Source organism: Acartia tonsa, chromosome 1 (genome assembly GCF_053477335.1).
Source record: "Acartia tonsa isolate MP-2025a chromosome 1, ASM5347733v1, whole genome shotgun sequence".
NCBI classification, from domain to species: Eukaryota; Metazoa; Arthropoda; class Copepoda; order Calanoida; family Acartiidae; genus Acartia; species Acartia tonsa.
This window is the reverse complement of record NC_137260.1, coordinates 10313485-10336509: the sequence shown is the minus strand read 5'-3', so window position 1 is coordinate 10336509 and position 23025 is coordinate 10313485. Positions and strand designations below refer to the sequence as shown.

The window sequence follows — 23025 nt, the reverse complement described above, 5'->3', positions numbered from 1 at the left end:
ATACTCCATAATTAGAGCACTTGAGTTGTGCAGTTGTAATTAACATTTCTTATAAAATGTGTAATTTCAGTGGACTTCTGTATACTTGTCTAGCTCATTATCATTATTCATTAATGTAATAGAAGTGAGGTATTTAAGTTGATTGCTGTGCTCTTGAGTTGTACTCTTGTAATTAACATTTCTTATACATACATATAAGTGTGGAATTTCAGTGGACTTCTGTATACTTGTCTAGCTCAGTATCCTTATTCATTAATGTAATAGAAGTGAGGTATTTAAGTTGATTGCTGTGCTCTTGAGTTGTACTCTTGTAATTAACATTTCTTATACATACATATAAGTGTGGAATTTCAGTGGACTTCTGTATACTTGTCTATCTCAGTATCCTTATTCATTAATGTAATAGAAGTGAAGTATTTTAAGTTGATTACTGTGCTCTTGAGTTGTACTCTTGTAATTAACATTTCTTATAAAATGCAGAATTTCAGTGGACTTCTGTACACTTGTCTAGCTCAGTATCCTTATTCATTAATGTAATAGAAGTGAGGTATTTAAGTTGATTGCTGTGCTCTTGAGTTGTACTCTTGTAATTAACATTTCTTATACATACATATAAGTGTGGAATTTCAGTGGACTTCTGTATACTTGTCTAGCTCAGTATCCTTATTCATTAATGTAATAGAAGTGAAGTATTTTAAGTTGATTACTGTGCTCTTGAGTTGTACTCTTGTAATTAACATTTCTTATATCTATAATACAAAGTAGAACGATGTCTGTCTGTCCGTCTGTCCGTCTGACCGTCTGTCCGTCCGTCTGTCTGTCTGTCCCTTAAGATCTCGGTAACCACTGAACCGATCGGATTCTACTCTTCAGGGTATCTACCTATTGGTCCTGTGGTGGTTTTAAGCTATTTTCTCGGGGGGTGGGACACCCCCAACCCCCCCAAAAACCAAAAAATCCCCCCCCATTTTTTTTTTTTTTTTTTTTTTTTTTTTTTTGAAGGAGTTTCCATGGTCCTTTATGGTCTCTCGCAATAATTTTTTTTTATCACCTCTTGGGCAAAGCCCCTAGAGGCTAGGGGCGAAGCCGCTAGTTTCTTATAAAATGTGTAATTTCAGTGGACTTCTGTATACTTGTCTAGCTCATTATCATTATTCATTAATGTAATAGAAGTGAGGTATTTAAGTTGATTGCTGTGCTCTTGAGTTGTACTCTTGTAATTAACATTTCTTATACATACATATAAGTGTGGAATTTCAGTGGACTTCTGTATACTTGTCTAGCTCAGTATCCTTATTCATTAATGTAATAGAAGTGAAGTATTTTAAGTTGATTACTGTGCTCTTGAGTTGTACTCTTGTAATTAACATTTCTTATAAAATGCAGAATTTCAGTGGACTTCTGTACACTTGTCTAGCTCAGTATCCTTATTCATTAATGCAATAAAAGTGAGGTATTTCAGTTGATTGTTGTGCTCTTGAGTTGTACTTTTATAATTCACATTTCTTCAGTGGACTTCTGAATACTCGAATGGATACAAAAAAGTTTTAACAAAACAAATAAGATTACATGTGTATAAAACTTTTGGTCCATATGTTATTTACATTCTAATGACCCAACCCTTCCTACTTTCGCAGGTATTTAAAGAAATTATTATTTTTTTAACCTTATTGAAAGAATAATTTTGTTTTTATTTGCTCCTGCTTGTGAAACGACTTTCAATGAAGAATATTAACTATAGGTAACCAGGGATTGAAAGTGATCAGACAATAGACAAGAAATCGATGTTCGTACATCCCCAATTATGATACGCAAGATTAACCAGGGATCCAAAGGGATAAGACAATGGACAATAGTCGATGTACATTGTATATCCCCAATGGTGATACACAAAATTACCCCTTTTGTAGATTAAAATAAGTGGTTGAAACGTTTGGACAACTAACCAATCAAAATTCAATAAAAGTCACTAAGGTTGTTAAGACAACAAATAAATTATTGTTATAAGACTTTTGGGACTAGTGTATAAACATCCCACCTCCATACCTGACAGGGAACTATTAGAAAATATTCTTATTTTATTTATATAATTTTCTGGTCAAAATTAATTTTTTATATAAAATGTTGTATGTAAATTATTGATTCATTCTTATGGATATAATCTTACATGTTCTATGTATAACTCTCCTCGCACTAATTAAGTTCTGATCGATGGTCAAATTATCTTTGAACCAACCATTTATATTATTAGTTCATATGTTAAATTTAAATACAGGGATTTAAGGATAATTTGGCGGATAATTATTTATCATTTAACATTCCCTTATATCTTTTATCTGAAAATGTGTGTGGGGAATTTTAAAGTAAAAGAATAGAAGGTGCAGGGATTCGCGGGGTGGACGCCCTGCGCCGACTTTCAATTTGATCCTTGATTATCTGCCAATAGCGTCGGAAATATGAACATAGCCAAGTCGCTGCAAAGAAGTAGAAACTAATTTGCTAGCAAAGGAAAAAGGTCACCACCACTTGAACCAGGTAGTTGTCTTGGTTATACATCTATGCTTATGAATTTATTGGTGGAATTGTGAGGAGGACCAAGGGTTTTGCCAGGGATGTGTGATCCTTAAGAAAAAATGGAAAATAGATCGACTCAAATTCAGTTTTAATGAGACTCTTGAATATTATTAATATATCTTCTATTTACCCCTTCCTTTATCCCAAACTAGCATTGCATTAAAAAATCATAAAATGATTCATAGTTCATATCTAAGTTTAAAGCTTTAAGAATATTTGATGTCCGTATGTCTTTTCGTCCTGATATATAATAACAAGGACGATAACAATAGTATCAAAGCTGTTGGAAATGATTAACAAATCATACATCCAATTATTAAATTTAAAAAATAAGGGAAGAAAAGCGGAAAAAAGGATATAATATTAGAACACATGAAGCTCTTTATAGTCTATGCAAAAAATGACGTCATACAATACAAATGACCAATGATAGGCCAGTACACAGACTAAATTACCAATGGTAGAACAGTGTATTTTTAATTGAACAATAATAAGCCAATATGACGTCATTGGTTATAGTCACTATAAAAAGCTTTTGAACACATATCATATATAGGTTGATGCGAATCTTAAACTAGCAGTGTAATTTTAATAACGAGGGATTATTTCAAAGTTAGTATGTTTTTCAACCTAATTATAAAAAAATACATTATTCTGAGACATGAAGATATATTTTAATTTTAGCAATCATTTTCAATTCATTTTGTCTCTTGTAGAAGTGAATCAAGCAATATTAGCTTGGTCGTTTTAGAGGGAGTAAGAGATATTTAAATGTAATTCATACAGGCATCTATTCAATAGCTTAAAACTTTGGGTACTTATATTAATTATTATTAACCCATTGACAATAAAATTACACCCTCATTGTTGTCTGTAATACTCCCCCTAAGGTCTTAAATTCTATTTGTTGAGGAGCTTCGCTCTACAAATATTTAAAAGAAAATTTATCATGACAAATTTCTTTCCTCTGTTTTTTAATGACAAAAAGCTCCCCTCATTAAAATTTCATTTCAGCTTTTATCTTTTTTCCATCTGGGCACCCACATATAAAAAGATGTTAAGAGAGGGGATGTTTCATCTAAAGAAAAAATAATATTAATCGATAAAAAAGGAAATTTTTATTCAAATTGTAGGCAAATTTGTTTTTGGTGAAAAAATTCCTGCGGAGGGACTGGATTTTTCTCAAAATAGTGAAGTACTAAAAAGAAAATTGTAGGTAATTGTTCAAACATTGTTTTACGAACATTAATCCCCGTCCTGAGTGCTAAAAAATGTTGTCTAAAATAACTTGGAGAAAAAGAAGGGGTTTCTGTCATTATACAATTTAAATGGAAATGAAATGGTAATTTAAATGCAAAATGGTCTTGTAGCCTTTACAATGTTAAAGTTGAAACAGAACAAAGAAAATCAGAGTATCAGTTGCCATTGAAATTTTACAGAATATGCTTGCATAAAAAAGAATTTAGTGTCTCGGAAACAACTGAAGAACATTACACTTGCTGTTTGGACAAAACACCATTAAATGAAAACAATTTGTATTGTTTTGAGTTAGTGCTTCCTGCATTGTCAAATTATTCAAACTCTTATCAGCAAAACTGTCGTTCCTGTCGTTGCAGAAGTAACTCAGGGATATAAAGGGATAAGACAATGATCAATAAATTGATGTATATCCACAAAATTATCCCTTTTAATGAGTACAATATGTGGTTAAAACGTTTGGACACTTAACTTCTTGAACCAACTAATTAAAATTAAATCAAAGTCCCATAACGGATATAAAAACGTTATTATAAAACTTTTGGGACTAGTGTAATATACAGCCCAATGTCCCCTCCCTCCCTGGATGTGACCTATCATACAAAACCGCAGAAATAAATAAATAGGTTTATTTGCTTTTAACCTTGAAAATCACTGACAGAAAGACATAAATTTGAAACTAAAACTGTATTGATTTTTACCATAGAAACTAAGATTTTTGTAAAATAAATTTTTAATGTAGGTATTGTAAGAATACTTCTCTATGCTTGTTTTCACTTGAAGTGACAAGTGTTTCTTCGGGAATAAACATATCAAGATTGAGGTTAAAAATTTGTCTTCTGTTAAAATTTTTACAGTTAAATTGCCATCTATTTATTCGTTTGTCCGACCATCTTATTTTTAGAGCTTTGCTTTTAGGGAAGTTATCATTAAGTTTGGAAATTTGTTTGATTTAACAGACTTATGGAACATTTACAATGTACAAAGCACAATATTTTTGCATAAATTTAAACTTAAAGTTTCTTTTATACATTTTTGATGTTTTTCTCAAAGTGCCTATTGAGCACTTAAACTAAGCCCTTGTTAAATAAATTTAAAATAAGGGCCGGTTAGGTTTTTTAATATACCTTACACCTATAGGGGGGCCATGGAGCTGCGGGGCTAACCAGTACTCAATTTACACTAACCAAAGTAATAAACAAACAATACAAGAACCTTCTTATTTTAAATTTATTTCAAATAAGGATGGAGGGGTTCTGTGCTCGACTAGGAATTTTCTTTTAACCCAAATGACTTCGTTCCTGAGAACTCCATACAAAGAGGTGAGTGGGGTCATACTATCTCTTCCACTATCTCACTGCATGTGTGCATTCATTATATCAAACAATTATTTTTATTGTGTAGAATAGCAAAAAGACGTTGTTACTTTGCTTTTGTGTTTTAAGCAATTACTTCAGACATACTTGATAATGGGATGCTGCCACTTCTACCACTAGCAAAAATATAGTCTCTGTGTTTTTGACAAAAAGTAGTTGTGTTTTTGTCAGTTTCGTTTTTTGCTGTATTTTTGCCAATATCTTCTATCCGCTGTCAAAATTATACCTTTACTGCTGTTCATAAACACAGTTTTATTGTCATTTTCACACCCATGAAATTTAATGAGGCTGTCAAATTTTATATTAGCCCAGTATTGTACCTACAGTAAACTTTAGCAAATTGCTTCAGAATAGAGATGCTTCGTTAATAATATTGTACCTTATTGTAATAGAAATCAGTAATACAAAAAACAGATCAATCGGATGATTTTATCACATAAAAAATTGTTAGGTATTAAAAAAGTAAGAATATCAACATGTTTAAAATGGACGTACGGACATTTTGGTAATGATTATAGAGTTGCTACGCTTTCTAAATCGTACCTAACTACTACAGGAATCACCATGCAGAGTTTGAAATCAATAGGACAATTCTAACATGCCTAAATTAATGATTAAAAGCTAACTATCTCGGACGGACGGACCGACCCTAATTATAGAAAAGCTTCGCTTCTTAAAAAAATATTGAAAACATCCACTCTTCTCCATGCAACTCTAAAGGTTTGTCAGTCTTATTGTTTATAGCATTTTGTGATTCCCTCAGCTGATATTTAAGATAGATCTAAAACACAGTTGTGGTGCTTCTACTAACCAAGGAATAGCTATTTCTCGCATTGTTGCTTTCCGCGGATAAAAAATGTACAATTATAAGATTAAAAACAGTTTTTTTTAGCCCCTACATGTCGTAAGCAGGAGGGTAGGGGATTGGATAAAGGGAGTGGAAGAATAGTTATTTTAGCCCGCTGCAAGTTTAAATTTATTAGAAAACATGGAAATCTAGTGTAAGATCTAAGTAATAATATATCTATTGTTTTATGAGTTAAATCTTAGAAAAACACCCCTAAACGATTGATATAGCATTTATTCTAAAACTAACTCTTATCGGATTTAGTCGATCTTCCTTTTTTGGATTACTTTTTTTGTACTTTAATAATATTCTTTCTTTCTTTTCATTCTTTAGCAAATTTTAAAATAAATAATCCTAAAATTAATATTAATCATTAGTTCTGTTATTACTTGGACATGACTTAAGAATTATTTGATTATTTAAGAAAGAGCTCTAAAGGAATAAGATAATGGAAGATAAATTTATGTACAACTCCAATGATAATAAACAAAATTACGCTTTCAGAAAATTAAAATTAGTGGTTGACACGTTTGAACACTCAACTTAATGATCCAACCAATATAAACTTTATGAAATTCCTCAAAGTTGTTAAGCCAACGAATAAAACGTTATCATAAAACTTTGGGAACTAGCATATTAAACAGCCCATTGTCCCCGCTCTCTCTGAATTTAAGTACAGAAAGAGAGTATAGCTGTTCTGTGATTCTTTCAAATTTATATTGTTTGTTTAATTATGAATCTTTAACTTGTTAGTAGCGCAACTTACTCTATAACGAGGTATTTTCTTATTGGCTATACAACAAAGAGATTTGAATTTTTTAGATTCCCCTTACTATAGGTCATGTTTGACCCTTTCACAACATAGACAGTGAGACAGGTCTTTGACGGCTTTTCAGCCGCTTTAACATTTTGCATTTTTTTACTATTTTCTATTTAATTTTGAGAACTAGCGCTATATTCTTATCGACAAAATTATTCCAGTTTTTATTTAACGCTTTTATTTGTTATTGCACCTGATGAAAAACCGTTTGCCCCCAACTTTTCCTCCAGTCATAATAAAAGGTTTTAAAATCTGCATTATATGAATACAATATTAGCAATAAATGCCAAGTAAATAAAAAATACAAAAAAATTTTTAAAAGTTATTTAAATCACAAAATTGCATAGTTTGTTTGGTCTAAAACCTAATTTAATAAATCCAAAAAGCAATAAAATTACTTCCTTTATTGTTTTAGAATTAGTATGTTTGTAAAGAGCCTGACACTTCTTGAATAATAATAATAAAGCTGTCTATTAGAAACAAGGATGAAAAAATCTATTACAAAGAAGCGAAGCTCTAAAAAAGAGAGAAAAAAATCCTGTGTTTTCTTAAATTGGAACATTCTTTTTAAATGATATTATTCTAACCTATATATAAGCCTCGTTCTATATAGTTACTATGCTTTAATTACCATACAGATCGTTCTAGGAATCATAATGAAAGTTTTAAATCAACAGGATGTCCTTGACAAAGATCCTTTCTTATAAGTTTAAAATAAAGAAGTATAGTTCACATACTCCCTTCAATTAAACTTATTTTTTACAAACATTTTCTTGAGATGATATTAACATATCAAAAAATTTACCTTTTGGACAAAAAAAACAAAGTATATTACAGAGAAGTTGCGCTCCTGCTAAATTTGACTTAAAGCAATAAATATTTGTATAAAAACGTGCCAAATTTATTGCGAAACAATTGCAATCATAGATACCGGGATGAGACAATTGTGAATAAATTTTTCATCCTCTCAATAATCTATTCGAGAAATGTTTAAGCTTGATATTAATTAAAAGTTAAACTCCAAATTACCTAAAGATATAATTTAACTTCTATCCATCTATCCCTTTTTATAGATATTAAATATATTTATGTGTTTTAAAGTACTTCCCTTTTTGAAAGCGAGGCTTTTCTATAATTAGGGCAGGTTCTTCAGTCCGTCCGTAACGGACAGCTCTTTTAATAGCTTGTTAATTTGTGCTTCATAGAATTGTCCTATAGATTTTAAACTTGGCATGGTGATTCCTGCAGTAGTTGGAACAATTAAGAAAGAGTAGCAAGTCTATAATCGTTATCTGCAGAATGTCTGTACGTCCATTTAAAGCAAGTTGATGTTTAACAATAATATTAAAGTGATGTAATAATCTTATTCATCTGAGTTTTGGTATACTGATTCCTATTACAACAAGGTAAATTGTCATAAGCAAATCATCCATATATTAAAGTCATAAAAATCAAAGTCCTAAAAATGTAAGCAATTTTGTAACAACCTTACCTACAATTTTGTTTCGACTTATATATTTAAATTCTGCCTTTTCACTTCTGACACTAAACAAGTGTTAATGATTGTTATTCCAACCGTTTCAGAGCTTCGCTTTTATGGATGTTGTCATCCCTGTTATTTTAATCATTAAACTGTTGTATATTACATAAAATCTAAAAAAAAAGTTTTTGAAAATAAAACATTAAATTTATTTTGTTTTATTTTTAAAGGATATCAAAGAATTCTTTGTATATTTCCCCCTAACTTTAATAACACAATAGATCACTATAACAACTTTTAGAGAAAACACGGATAATAACGTCAATTTTTTCAAAGATCCAATTGAGAATCTGCACAGGGTCCTTGGGAGGGGAAATACAGTTATTTAACCTCTTAACCCTGTAGTGTTTTACTCTAATAACACATAACACGTTTTAGAAACATGATAACCCACGTAATTCTCTCCTCGTTTCAAATATGATTTATTTTGAATGGTTAGTATTAAAATTGAGTTACAGGGCATTACAGACAAAATGACAGATGGACAAAAACACTTATAGAGTGGCTTTGGTACTAAGAATATTAATTTTGTTCCAGGATGGCTCATTGTGCTCTAACCGGCGCGCGAGTCTTTGTAGTATTCTTAATTGATTAGAGTTGTTGCTATAAAGGTATGTAAACACAATTAAGGACATAAAAAGCACAATTAAACTTAAAAAGCAAGATATAAAATGTTTACACTTAAATTTTGGGGGGTCCAAATTTACTGTAAACAAAAATAAAGATAAAAAATTTACCTCTTTGTATATCATTTTTTTAAAAGCGAAGCTTTTCTATAATTAGGGTCGGTCCGTACGTCGGTCCGTACGTCGGTCCGTACGTCCGTCCGTACGTCCGTCCGAGATAGATAGCTTTTATTCGTTAATTTAGGCAGGTTAGAATTGTCCTATCGATTTCAAACTTTGCATGATGATTCCTGTAGTAGTTAGGTACGAGTTAGAAAGCGCAGCAACTCTATAATCATTACCAGAATGTCCGTACGTCCATTTTAAACATGTTGATTTTTCTACTTTTTTAAAAGCAAATTTTTATGTGATCTAATTTTCCGTTTGATCTGATTTTTTGTATATTGATTCCTGGGACAACAAAGAACAATAGTATAAACGAAGCAACTCTATAATCAAGTCCTAAAAATGTAAGTATGTCCATAAACATTATCCTGTATCAAGCAGTTTTTCAACAAATTTATTTACAATTTTGCTTCGACTCATTCGATACTTTTATATTCTGATTATTCAGTTTCAGACACTATACAAATGTTAATGTCCGTTTGTCCTTCCGTTTCAGTGCTTCGCTTTTATGGATGTTGTCATCCTTGTTTTGTATCGAAGCGAAGCCACTCCAAAATTATATCATAAATTAATATGGGTGACCCCTAAAATGGTGGGTCTGGCTCTCTGACATATCTCAAATTTGGCGAACTTAAAATTTTGCAACGCATTGATAGAAACAAATAATTTCTACTTATATTTACATTCCATATTTAAATTTAATACAAATTATTAAAGAATTCAATTTTTATAGCATAGATTATAATTTTAAAAATTAGCGACGGTATCGCAGATTTCTTCGCAGGAAACTAAGTAAAAATTTTAATCAATTCTAAGATGACTTTACAGTTTATTTTTAGTAGCGAATTTTATGTTTAACCTTTAACGGTTGGTCCCCTTTATTGACCTTAATAGGTCGAGGGTAGGAGAGGAGGGGGGGGGGGGGGAATTGAACGTTCACTCTGTTATCTCTGTTTCTAATGTGCATGTCCCCTGTTTAATATTGAATTTCCGACAATAAGTGGATCAAAGTAATTTTTACTTTTTTATTGAACAACCTTGTTTTTAGGTCCTTTTTTACTTAGAAATTTCAAAAGGCTGTAATTTCTGTACTCTTAAAGCTAGAAGAAGATTTTTTCAGAAAATGTTTACCTTTATGTATATATAATATTAGAAATCTTGAATATAAATTTCGGCGGCGGCAGCAGTACTTGGCAGTTTCCGGACGCTGCAGACAGAAGTCGGCAAGAAAACAGCGTTGGATTTTTATGAAATTTAAATATGTCATGTATACATGTTAGAACAGCTTAGGTTTAAAATTTGAAGTCTCTAAGTCAAAAATTGCGGTCACAAGAGCCTTTCAAAAAAAAAGTTCATTAATTCAAAGGGTTTGTTGTTTGATTGATATGTGGGGGGGGGGGGGCGATCTGAAACTTTTGCGTAACCATGGAGTATAGGCCTTGTCTTCAGAGTGAGAGGATAGGTTTTTTGGGAAAAAAGTTTAGTTTTGGGGTGTATTTTCCTTATACAGTGTGTTTTTTTTATGAGAACTTTTTTGAAAGCCAATTTACTCCACTTATAGTTATCAGAATTTAATGATTAATGGCTTATTTTCTTCGTTTTTTAAGGGAAATTATGAAACAACCAAAAAAAATTACAGTTTTTGTTGAAAAAGTACAGTAAAGTTGAAAATTAAAAACTTAGGTGACCACTTCTTAAAATGGTTTTAGCGCATTTTTCTTATGCTCAAATCTTCTACCCTTTGCAAGAAAAAAATTGGATTTTCAGTAGTCGACTTTGGGGGGCCAGTACTTTCTCCCTGATTGAGATATGGCCTTCAAACTTTGACCTATTCTAGTACATGTCCCCAATAGTATCTGTATAAATTTATAGCTCTATATCTCAACTTTGAAGCGTTTTGCAGCCATTCTTGCAAAAGGTAGAATATTTGAACATAAGAAAAATGCGCTAAAACCATTTTTAGATGTTGACACCTAAGTTTTTAATTTTCAACTTTACTGAGCTGGATCTTTAAATTGTTTATAGGTGATTTAAACCGGGGCGATTCATTCAGCGCGCCATCAAATTATTAAATACCAATCTTTAAATAGAAATGGCATGGGCGATTCAGCGCGGTCAGTTGCGCCGAACCGGCGCAGCAATGCCACTCAACGAGTGGCATTGCCGCGCTAAATCGGGGTGATTCATATTTAATAAATAAATATTTTTTTAAAATTAGTTTAATATTTTATTGCAAAACTATAGTGAAAACATTTTTATAGTTATTTTTAAAATAAATTATATATTTTTTTATATAAAACACCGTACTGACCCATTTTAAGTTATAAAATTGTACCGGCACGTATGGATATGTTATTGAGTGTCGCCAGCGATCTAGCAACACCGCGCCGAAAATCTTTTAAAAATCCCTGTTTTATAGGCGAGCTGTGGCTAACCACCAGCGCACCTACGGTTCACCTCTGAATCGCCCCAATTCAGCGCACTATAAAAACGATTTAAAGATCCAGCTCTGTACTTTTTCAACATTTTTTGGTTGTTTCATAATTTCCCTTAAAAAACGAAGAAAATAAGCCATTAATCATTAAATTCTGATAACTATAAGTGGGGTAAAATTGCTTTCAAAAAAGTTCTCATAAAAAAAACACACTGTATTTAAAATTTTTTTGATAGGTCTCCAGGTTAAGGTGCTGCAGGCTGGAAGGTCACTTCTGGACAGGTATAAATGAAAAAAAAATTAGTTTGAAGAGTTAGAGATAAACTTATTAAACTAAATATGCATATTTTTGGATTTTATGAGCATATATGAAGAAAAAATAAAAATCAGCCTCTAGATTCAGGTCCTGCAGGCCTCCAGGTGGATCCTGGACAGGTAGAAATAAAAATTTTCACTTTTAAAGTTAAAGCATAACTTCTTTAACAAAAGTTGATACTTTATGGATAGTATTAACTAATTTGAAGAAAATTTTGAAATTGGGCTCCAGGTTCAAAATAAGTTATGCCCTAACTTTAAAAGTGAAAATTTTTATTTCTACCTGTCCAGGATACACCTGAAGGCCTGCAGTACCTGAACAGGGAGCCCAATTTGAAATTTTTCTTCAAATGAGTTAATACTATCCGTAAAGTAGCAACTTTTGTTAAATAAGTTATGCCCTAAATTTAAAAGTGAAAATTTTTAGTTTTTACCTGTCCAGGATCCACCTGGAGGCCTGCAGTACCTGAACCTGGATCCCGATTTCAAATTTTTCCTCAAAAATGTTAATACTATCCATAAAGTAGCAACTTTTACTAAATAAGTTTTGTTCTAACTTCAAAAGTAAAAATTTTCAGTTTTTACCTGTCTAGAATTTATCTGGAGGCCTGCAGAACCTGAACCTGGAGCCTGATTTCAAATTTTTCTTCAAATTAGTTCATACCATTAATAAAGTAGAAACTTTTGTAAAATAAGTTTTGTTCTAACTATAAAATTAAAAATTTTCAGTTTTTTTTGTTCTAACTATAAAATTAAAAATTTTCAGTTTTTACTTGTCCAGAATTCACCTGGAGACCTGCAGGACCTGAACGTGGAGGCTGATTTTTATTTTTTCTTTATATACGCTCATAACATCCCAAAAGATGCATATTTGGTTGAATAAGTTGATCTCTAACTCTTCAAACTATTTTTTTTCATTTATACCTTTCCAGAAGTGACCTTCCAGCCTGCAGCACCTGAACCTGGAGACATATAAAAAAAAATTAATAAAATATTAGGAAAATACACCCAAAACTAAACTTTTCCCCCAAATAACCTAACCTCTCACTCCTAAGACAAAGCCTATACTCCAAGTTTACGCAAAAGTGTCAGATCCGCCCCCCCTTAAGTAATATATCTAATACAAAACAATAAGTATACTAGACATTAACCCTTAATAGTGAGGCCCCTTGCCGCACATTTGGAGGTAGGGCTCAACGCCCCCCCCCCTATTATCTCAGTGCATGTCCCCTGTTTGATAATGAATTTCCGACTAAAACTGAGCCTAAGTCAATTTTCGCTTTCTTCTCCATTTTATTTAACAGCCTTTGTTTTTAAGTCCTTTTCTACTTAAAAATTTCAAAAGGCTGTAATTTTTTTTATCTTTGAAACAAGAAAAATAATTTTTTTCAGAAAATGTTTATATTTATGTAAAATTTATATTAGAAATCTCAAAACATAAATTTCGTCGGCCGCAGCTGTACTTGGCACCTGCCAGCCGCCGCAGTTGGCGGTCAGCGGGAGAACGGCGGCAGATCTTCATAAAATTTTAATACATTATGTAGACGTAGAAGAAAAGCGTAAGTTTAAAATTTGAAGGCTCCATGTCAAAAATTGCGGTCACAGGAGGGTTTTAAAGATTTCTGGAGACCTCGAGGATCAGGACCTGCAGGATCATACCTGGAGCCTGAAATTGACTTGAACACCTATATTTCATATAAATTAACCTATTTTAAATATAGTATGTTTTTCAACCTATTTTTTAAAAAATACACTATTCTAAGACATGAAGATATATTTCGATTTTAGCAATCATTTTCAATTCATTTTGTCTTAAAAAATATAGGTATGAGACATATTAGATAACAGCAAATATGATCAAAGATATTAAACATACATTTATATAGAACAATGTCACAAATTATTTTGAATCTTAGGTATGACGACTGAAAAAGTTTTAAAAAAAAGATTAAAACATTGGTTTTTTAAATAGGAGGAGTAGGGAATAATTCTTGGCCTTGTTTGAGTTATGGGGCGGGGCATAGTTTTAACCAGAATAGCTAACTGTCCCATAATAATAAACTCACATACAGACGGACAGACCCTAATTATAGAAAAGCTTTGCTTTTAAAAAACTAATATTTATTCACTCACTAACAAAATAAAAATGTTGGCAGATAAACACATTTTTAAAGCAAATCTACTCTGTAACTCACTTTGTTTTTCTATCTGTTAATCAGTCATTCTGTTTGAAAAGCTATGAGGAAAATACAAAAAAATTAAAAATAAAAGCAGAAAAAATGTTACATAGACAAGCTGACAGACATTTCAAATTATAGATAAACTTCGCCAACAATTTCAAGATCCATATTTCAACTCCATTTATTCATGCAAACATAATTTACTTTCATACGAACACATTAAAACACATGCGACGCATGCAAATTAATTGATACTTTATCTGAAGTCGCTTGTAAGCATTCAAATAAAAGATACTAAGGAATAGAATATATTTACGTATATAAAATACATTAAAATACAGATTTTTATTTTTGTTTAAATTTTAATTATTGGTGGTGCATAAACCACCACTTTTTTGAACGCCCCCATTAAACGTTCCCATGTATAAATTGAAGAATTATTTCTCTTAAAGAAAGGGTATTAAGTACAAAGATAAATCGTTTTCTAGTAGCGAGGCTACTCTATTACTTCTAATATTACAGAAATTTTACATGAGTATTAAAGTAAATATTATAAGATTAGCACTAGTTTTTATAGTTAAGGCATTCGGAACCTTGTTTTCACTTATTATCCACGGAAAGATGTCTATAATATGATGTGGTAAATTACTCAGCAAAATTTATTTAGAATCTAAAATATTTTTATAAACAAGATACAAAATATATTTATATATCTTTTATTTAATGAAAAAAAAATAATTTCTTTTATTTCACGAAAAAAATATTTTCTACTTTACATCCCTTTTGTCCTTGTTAACACCGTACAAACTTTGTACAGCAGAGAAAGAGTGGGCAATGACAATAGTCCCCAAAGTTTTAAAATAACGTTTTTTCATTAGTTGGCTTAACAATTTTGGGGATTGGGTCAATTTAAATTGGTTGCTTCATTAGGTTGATTGTTCACACTTTTCAACCACAAATTTTAATCTACTGAAGGGGTTATTCTAAGTATCATCATTGGGGTATATATTAATTTATCGGCCATTGTCTTATTATCTTTATCCCTTTAGATCCATTATACCCACTACTGTATACCCCTTCTAATTTAATTTGCTTTTGTGTATTGATGAAACAATATGCTGAAGTGATAGCATGCGGAAATGAACGCCCACCGTTGAATTGGTACTTTCCCCCCCAACTAATTTGTCTAACAACGCCTCCCACAATACAAAACTGTATAAAAAGTCGTAAGAAATTAAGACGGAAAAAACTCAAGATATCTGTCATGCACGTAATGCGTGGACCCACCATTTTAGTAGTCACCTTAATATGCTCCTGTCACTAAGATCTCTTTAAGCTAGCTTAGAACCGATTTAATTCTCAAATTTAGGTAAGCTTCATATTGGTCCCGGAATTATTTCATTTAAAGTTTTAAGAGGATTTTAGACTTTTTCCCTTTCCCCTCCCATTCAAATTCAAATCCTGTACATGATATATCATAATTTTCTTGATTAGTTATGCTAAATCCATCAGTAAAATAATTAACTAAATTTAAGTAAGCATTTCTATATTATATGTGTGTGTGTGTGTTTGTGTGTGTGTGTATGTGTGTGATGTTTAAGTAAGCGTAAATGTGTAACCGCCCCTTCACAAATGGCGCGAACAACAGACCACATGATCCTTGAATACCTAAAACTAGAATGATATAAAACTTAACATTAGAGGTATAAATTCTTTAACGATTGAAATTATGATCTTAAAGCTGATATATATATACTTCAATGATTTTTAGATATATCTCAGATAGGTAAACCAAGATCTTTTTTTGTCATTCTTGAACACATTTTTAAAGTTTGGTTTACATTTCAAAAAAATTCTTTAAACCAATCTGAAAAAAAATAAGTATAAGGAACTTAATTGATATCTTAACCTCTAAGGGAGGGAGAGAGATAACAAGAATATAGCCTAAAACCACCCGAGCTTATGGGAAGCTTATAAAGCTTCCCATAAGAGTAAAATCCATTAGGACCAGCAATTGTAAAGATCTTATGTTTCAAACAAAATAAAATTATAAAAGTAAAATTCCTATAAACAATTCTATAAGTAGAAGGAAAGCAATTTGCATACAAGTTCTACTTTAATTCTAATGTTTTTAAAGATAAAAATTGCGCGAAAGGGAATATTACTACACGTATATACTTATTTACAGGTATACGCAATTTTAGTTTCATTAGCAGGTTGACCCGCATAGCGAGATATCTCCAGAGTGTATTTAAAGTTTTATTATCAGAAAATAATCTTTTTTTATATTTTGACTTTAGCAAAGCGGTTTAGATAAGTATAGATTCGAAACCGATTAAAATCTGCTGCATTAGAATAGCTTCTCAGCCATACTGAAAAATAAGGCATAGCATACATACACTTTTTCACAAATATCAAAATAAAAATCATAAAATTAATACCATTTTTTAGCCCGGGACTTCGGCCCCTCGGGCCTAACAAATCTGGTTTTAATCTTATTTTTTTTCATTTTATTATCTGAGGAAAGATGTCTATAATACAATTATTGTTTAATGAAGATAGATAATGATAAAAAAAACTTGCTTTTGATAAATCTTGTGATAATTGGATAGATAGATAATTGTTCCTTGATAATAAAGGTTAAAAGTACTTGAAAATAATTGGTTTTATTGCATAATTGGGAAGATATGTGCAAATATTATAGAGATCCAATTATTATACAACAGAGTTAGGAATTAGAGTACTCATTTGAAGGCTTTTATAAAGCTAACTTTATCAGCTGGTCTATAAATAACTAGAGGCTAAGAGGCCTCTAGGGGCACTTAAGAAAAAGGATTGGAGGGTTTGGTAAAAATCGACCCAACACTATTAATTTTAATTTTTAAAAGAAAAAGTAAACAGAAAATAATTCACTTTCTAGGGTGGATGTATATTTGTAATCCCCAAAAAGTAATAAACCTTTCCTGGATCTATTGAAAGCTTCACTGTAATGGAGAACCATATCATTTAGTTAGATCTTAAGATACAAATAAACAAACGCATAGCAGGAAAAACATCTTGTTACTTTTATATTAGGAATGATTTTAGTTCATGGTGAAAATATTTACTACTTAAAATATTTTGATGGAAGATTGTTGATGGTCCCTGTCAGATTTTAGTTTATTTAGTTGAGTAGATATTTGGCATTCATATAGTTATTGGTCTAATATTTGCGCTACTATTGGAAAAGAACTTATTTCTTCTTATGTAAGGGAAGATCATTTTCATATTCAGTTAAAGGATATCTAGCCTTGGTGTAATAACTTTTACAAATAAATTTGGTGAATAATGTATATTTGTTAAGCATTTGCAAGTTTTTAATGGGAGGGTGCTTATTCGTTAGCTTAACTACTTTGTGAATTTTTGTGAATTTTGATTGGTTGGTTCATTTAGATGAGTGTTGAGATTTCAACCATTAATTGTAATCAACAGAAGTTATGATTTTGTGTATCGTCATTGGGGATGTACATCATTTAGGCGACCTTTATCTTATCCCTTTAGGTCGATGGTTTTTTAGGTAACAATATAGTTGTTTACGTAATGCTATTCCAAAGGTCATTTACTGCTGCTTTAACATGCGTGTGACGAAAATAGTTATAGTGGATGTAAGTGTTTAAATTAAATTTAGCGTTTGAAAAGGATTGTTCAATAAAAGAGTTGTTTATAAGTAAGCAGTGGCGTGCACTGGGATTTACCCAGGAGGTGCGCGAATTATGCTCTTTAAAAGTGCCTATTAAAATGACGTAATACAATAGAAATGGCCAATGATAGGTCAATAAACGGACTTAATTACCAATGGCAGGCCTGTATACATTTTAATCGACCTATGGTAAGCCAGTATACATTTAAATTGCCCTATAGTAGGCCAATGTGTTATCATTTTTTATAGGCACTACATAAAAGCTTCATAATTAGCAATAGTCTTTTAGGGTATTTTAAGTATTTTTTAAAATGAAATGTCATCAAATTTACATATTTTATATTTTATTTTAGTGAATAAATCAGATAAATAATGAATTGAAAATGAAAGTTAAAAATGTATGTTTTCTACTGGTAAGCATAAGCATAATGTTTGATGAAAGTTGTTGTACAACTTTTTGTTCTTCTACACCCTTACATCAAAGTACTTTCAGGTAAAAGAAATGGACATAACTGTAACAAGCAAATTTTAAAAAAGAGGTCAAACTTTAAGGTCGTCATTACTATAAAGTCAGAATCACAAAACTTCGACAAATGTTTTTTTTTTTAATTAATTAAGTTGTTCATATGTGACAAATAAGAGACAATTTGATACATATTTGCTTCTTTTCCCTTAACATCTTTTACATTTTAGACTGTAACACTTAAAACCATAATTTATTTATAAATTAGTGTTTTTTTACATTAATTTGGAATGCGTTTTATAGAAATATTTAATTCATGCTTTAATGATATAATTCCATGATTTTTACTATTTTAAGATTTTTAAAAAATATATTTTAATTTACTTTGCTTGTCCGTCGGTGTAACACCAGAGATAAAATGCTAATTTCTAGGCTGCTACCTAAGATAGATTGCTGATTTTTGTTGTAGATACCCCTTGAAAGACAATATCCAGCATAAAACTAAAGTCAGTCGGTATTTCGTCCATGCTATAAAAGATATTAATATTGGTTTTTTTAAAAAGGTTTCGTGATTTACTTTTGTTTAGTAATCACATATTCTCACTATTTCTTTTTCTTTTATGACCACTGGACATTTGCTTAATAACTGTCCGTTTGTTAATCTGTAATTTTTATTTGCGCTTCGCTACATATGGACGTTGTCATCCTTATTTGCTACAATTATTTTGTTTTGATAATAAATCTATAAGTATAGATGTATGTATAACATCAGAAAACTATCTGGATCCAGTGTCGGAGACCTTTTTTGAAGCGACTTTGCTGTGTTAATATTTACGATGATATTACCTGATATTCAAAGACCCAATTGAAAGTCGGCACAGGGTCCACAGGGTGAGGGACATACAGTTATCTAAATCCCTCCCCCTCTTTTCTTTACTTTGATGTTTTGATTTAGAAGTATGACAGATAATTCTGGTGTTCAAGAGACAACCTCAGTTTCTTTTCTACTCGAACCTGGGACAGGGGTCTGTCTACTTAATACTGATAATCAAACTTATATCAGGTTAATTGTAGAGTAGCTACTCTAGAACTACAGTATGTTCGTATGCCCGTCCGTCTGACAAATGTCATTTATTTTTGCAAAACATGGAGTGGGGTCTGTCTACTCAAAACTGATAATCAAACTTATATCAGGTTAATTGTAGAACACCTACCCAATAACTACGGTATGTTGGTACGTCCATCCGTCTGACAAAAATTTAATTCATTTAAAATATACAAGGAACAGGTGTCTGTCTACTAAATACTGATAATTAAACTTATATCAGGTTAATTGTAAAGTAGCTACTCTATAACTTAAGTAATGTTTGTGCGTCCATCCGTAAGACGAACGTCGTTTCATTTGTGCTATACAAAGTTAGGGTGTGTCTACTAAATGTATTCTTAATACTGCACTGATAATCAAACTTATATCAGAGGTGAATTCTTAAAAAAACTTTATGGCTCACTGCCTGTTACTATATAACGAGGGTTAGAAGTGTCGTCTGTTCAGAGGTCTGAAATTAATCTTTTTTCAATTTGCTGTAAACGGAAAGATTTCTATAATACGATGAGATAATAATTTTTTACTTTTTAGTCAAGTGTTAACATTAGAAGAAATCTCTTATTATTATCCAATAATATCTTCATACCAATTCAAGTAAGTTCTCATTCATTATTTGGACCGTAAAATTTAAGAAAACTGATAATTTGAATATTTATATGACTAAACTTATTGCAGAATTTGTTTTCTAGTTTAGTCTTAAAAACTTTCTATACTCTACAAAAAAAAATTATTCAATTTATATGAAACTACCTTCCGTGGGCTCTGTATTCAAAGATTGAAATAATAGCCTAATACAATCAAATTACTTAAATCTTACAATGAAATAGCTAAGAACCACTCTGAGAAGCTTCCCTAAAATGGAGAACTCAAAAGGTTGAGGAGTAATCGAAATCTTAAGCTTCAGACAAAAAAAAACCTTACTACTTTACATAATACTTGCGGCTGCACCCCTAGCATCTATGGGCTATATATTCGAAGAAGCAGGGAGTGTAGAAAAATAGCATAAATCTATCCTTGGACCTATATAAAGCTTCTATAAAATAGAGAACTCAATCATAGAAATCTTCAGCTTCAGACAAAGAACCTTACTACTTTTTACAATTGGATAAAGATTATTCTTAGCAATTTTCACAATTTATAAAAACTTTCCTGTTTTTTGTAACTCGAAATATCTATATTTTAAATATGTTTACAGTGTACCTGAAATTTCTCTATCCTGCTATTGTCAGTGCAGTCACCAGGAATGTCAGGTATGGTATATCCCTGTCCTGCTATTGTCAGTGCAGTCATCAGGAATGTTAGGTATGGTATATCTCTGTCCTGCTATTGTCAGTGCAGTCACCAGGAATGTCAGGTATGAAATTTCTCTATCCTGCTATTGTCAGTGCAGTCACCAGGAATGTCAGGTATGGTATATCCCTGTCCTGCTATTGTCAGTGCAGTCACCAGGAATGTTAGGTATGGTATATCTCTGTCCTGCTATTGTCAGTGCAGTCACCAGGAATGTCAGGTATGAAATTTCTCTATCCTGCTATTGTCAGTGCAGTCACCAGGAATGTCAGGTATGGTATATCTCTGTCCTGTTATTGTCAGTGCAGTCACCAGAAATGTCAGGTATGAAATTTCTCTATCCTGCTATTGCCAGTGCATTCACCAGAAATGCCAGGTATGAAATTTCTCTATCCTGCTATTGTCAGTGCAGTCACCAGGAATGTCAGGTATGAAATTTCTCTATCCTGCTATTGCCAGTGCAGTCACCAGAAATGCCAGGTATGAATTTCTTCTATCCTGCTATTGTCAGTGGAGTCACCAGAAATGCCAGGTATGAAGAAGCTCTTTATATTAACGTCATACAATACACATGACTGATGATAGGCCAAAACACAGACTTAATTACCAATGGTAGGCCAGTATACATTTTAATGGACCAATGGTAGGCCGTTTGACATAATTTATTATAGGCAATATAAAAAGCTACAGGGTGAAATATTAAAATGTTTTTAAACTATTTTTGAAAGGTATATCAAAAATATACTTTGACACCTGTAGAATCATACTGCAAAGCCGAAAATGAGAACAATTGCCCACATCAATTTTTATTAGGATTTTAAAGTTTATTTTTTACTATGGATTAAATAATTTTTACTGGATCGAGATGTTTCTTTCCTTTGTAGGTAAAATACTCAGCTTTTAGAGTGTCTTGCATCATAAATATTGTATGCTAGTTTACAGTAAAGTTAGGTCTTTTGATTTTATCTATCAATACTAATTAAAAATTAATTCTTTACAATATATCAATGAATTAAAATAAAAATGTTTCATGTCTATTATACATTAAAACACATAAAAATTGGCTGTAAAGGGTTAAATAAGATGACAACAAATGTTTATGCAATACAACAAATTTATTTTTGTCACATATACAAATATTTTGAAAAAGTATGTATCTTTTATGAGTAGGGTTTTCATTCTTTTCATTTTTATTAAATAAAATTATTTAACTGCGATTGAAATAAGTCACTTTGTGAAAACACTCTTTTGGAAATTATAAAGAATTGAAATGAAAGAAGATTTCTTATTGGTTTAAATTCAGCATTATGTTTTTTATTGTATTATGTCAGATTTTTCAATGAAATTTATTGTTTTAGAAAAAAAAATTATTTCCATTGAACACAGTAATGTTTTTTTTATTGTATCAGTATAAAGTGAATTATATAAAATTGTTCACTAAGTTACAATATTACACGAAGTAAAAAAAAAGACCTTTTAATCTGGTAAAAATGACCAGAGCAACAGTAAAAATTAATTTTTAAATACCCCAAAAAAAGTTTAGTGGGGACTTAATTCAAATTTGGGCTCTGCAGTCTGATTCTATAGGTGTCCTAGTATATTTTTGACCCCCCATTCAAAAATAGTTTAAAAACAGTTTAATACATATCTTTGAGTAATCATATAATTGCAACAAAATTCTAATAATATCCATTGCCATGTGCTAATATAAATTTGCTCTTTTAAAAATATACTTGTAATAGAAAAATTTTAAAATTATTTTTTTTGATATTATAATCAATATTATTATTTACAGTTTCAAACCTGCCCTTTGTGTTATACATTGTACACATCCAATCCTGGGTGTACAGAATCTGTACACACTCCTAGCAGTACATGTTGCACACTAAGGTATACATATGTACATTTTTATTTTAACACTTTTATTCTAAGTTTATAAATAAAAGTTTTGATTCATGAAAAGAATTACTAGTCCAAGTTGCTCTCTATACTTTTCCGCACCAGAATAAAAAAATAAGGCTATTTAATTATTGTCATATTAGAATAATGGAGTATTCTAATATGACAATTATTACCACAATATGAGCAATGACACTTTAGATGAATACAAAATTATAAGTTATAATTATAAATTAGATAATAAAAAGTTCTTAAAGTTTTTTTGTTGTTGACTATTTTGTAGAATACTACCTGGAGAAGACACACACACTGGCATACAACTTGGATATCCAATTCCTCATTTCCAGTTTTCCATTCAGCATTTCCTTCCAACTGGACGCAGATCCAGTATACAAGTATTATTTTTGTTACACCTTTAAGATATGGTTTTAGATTTTTTTATACACTGTACTACA

General features: G+C 31.1%; 1 protein-coding gene across 1 annotated transcript; it reads left to right on the top strand.

Annotated features, from left to right (window-relative positions):
- Window positions 1-18170: 18170 nt before the first annotated feature.
- On the top strand, window positions 18171-22989 carry LOC145324700 (uncharacterized). Its single transcript, XM_080167329.1, has 6 exons — window positions 18171-18306; window positions 19232-19339; window positions 19913-19975; window positions 20577-20631; window positions 22467-22561; window positions 22854-22989. The coding sequence occupies exons 1-6, from the start codon at window positions 18197-18199 to the stop codon at window positions 22987-22989; spliced, it is 567 nt and encodes a 188-aa protein (XP_080023455.1). The 5' UTR covers window positions 18171-18196.
- The last annotated feature ends 36 nt before the right edge of the window (window positions 22990-23025 follow it).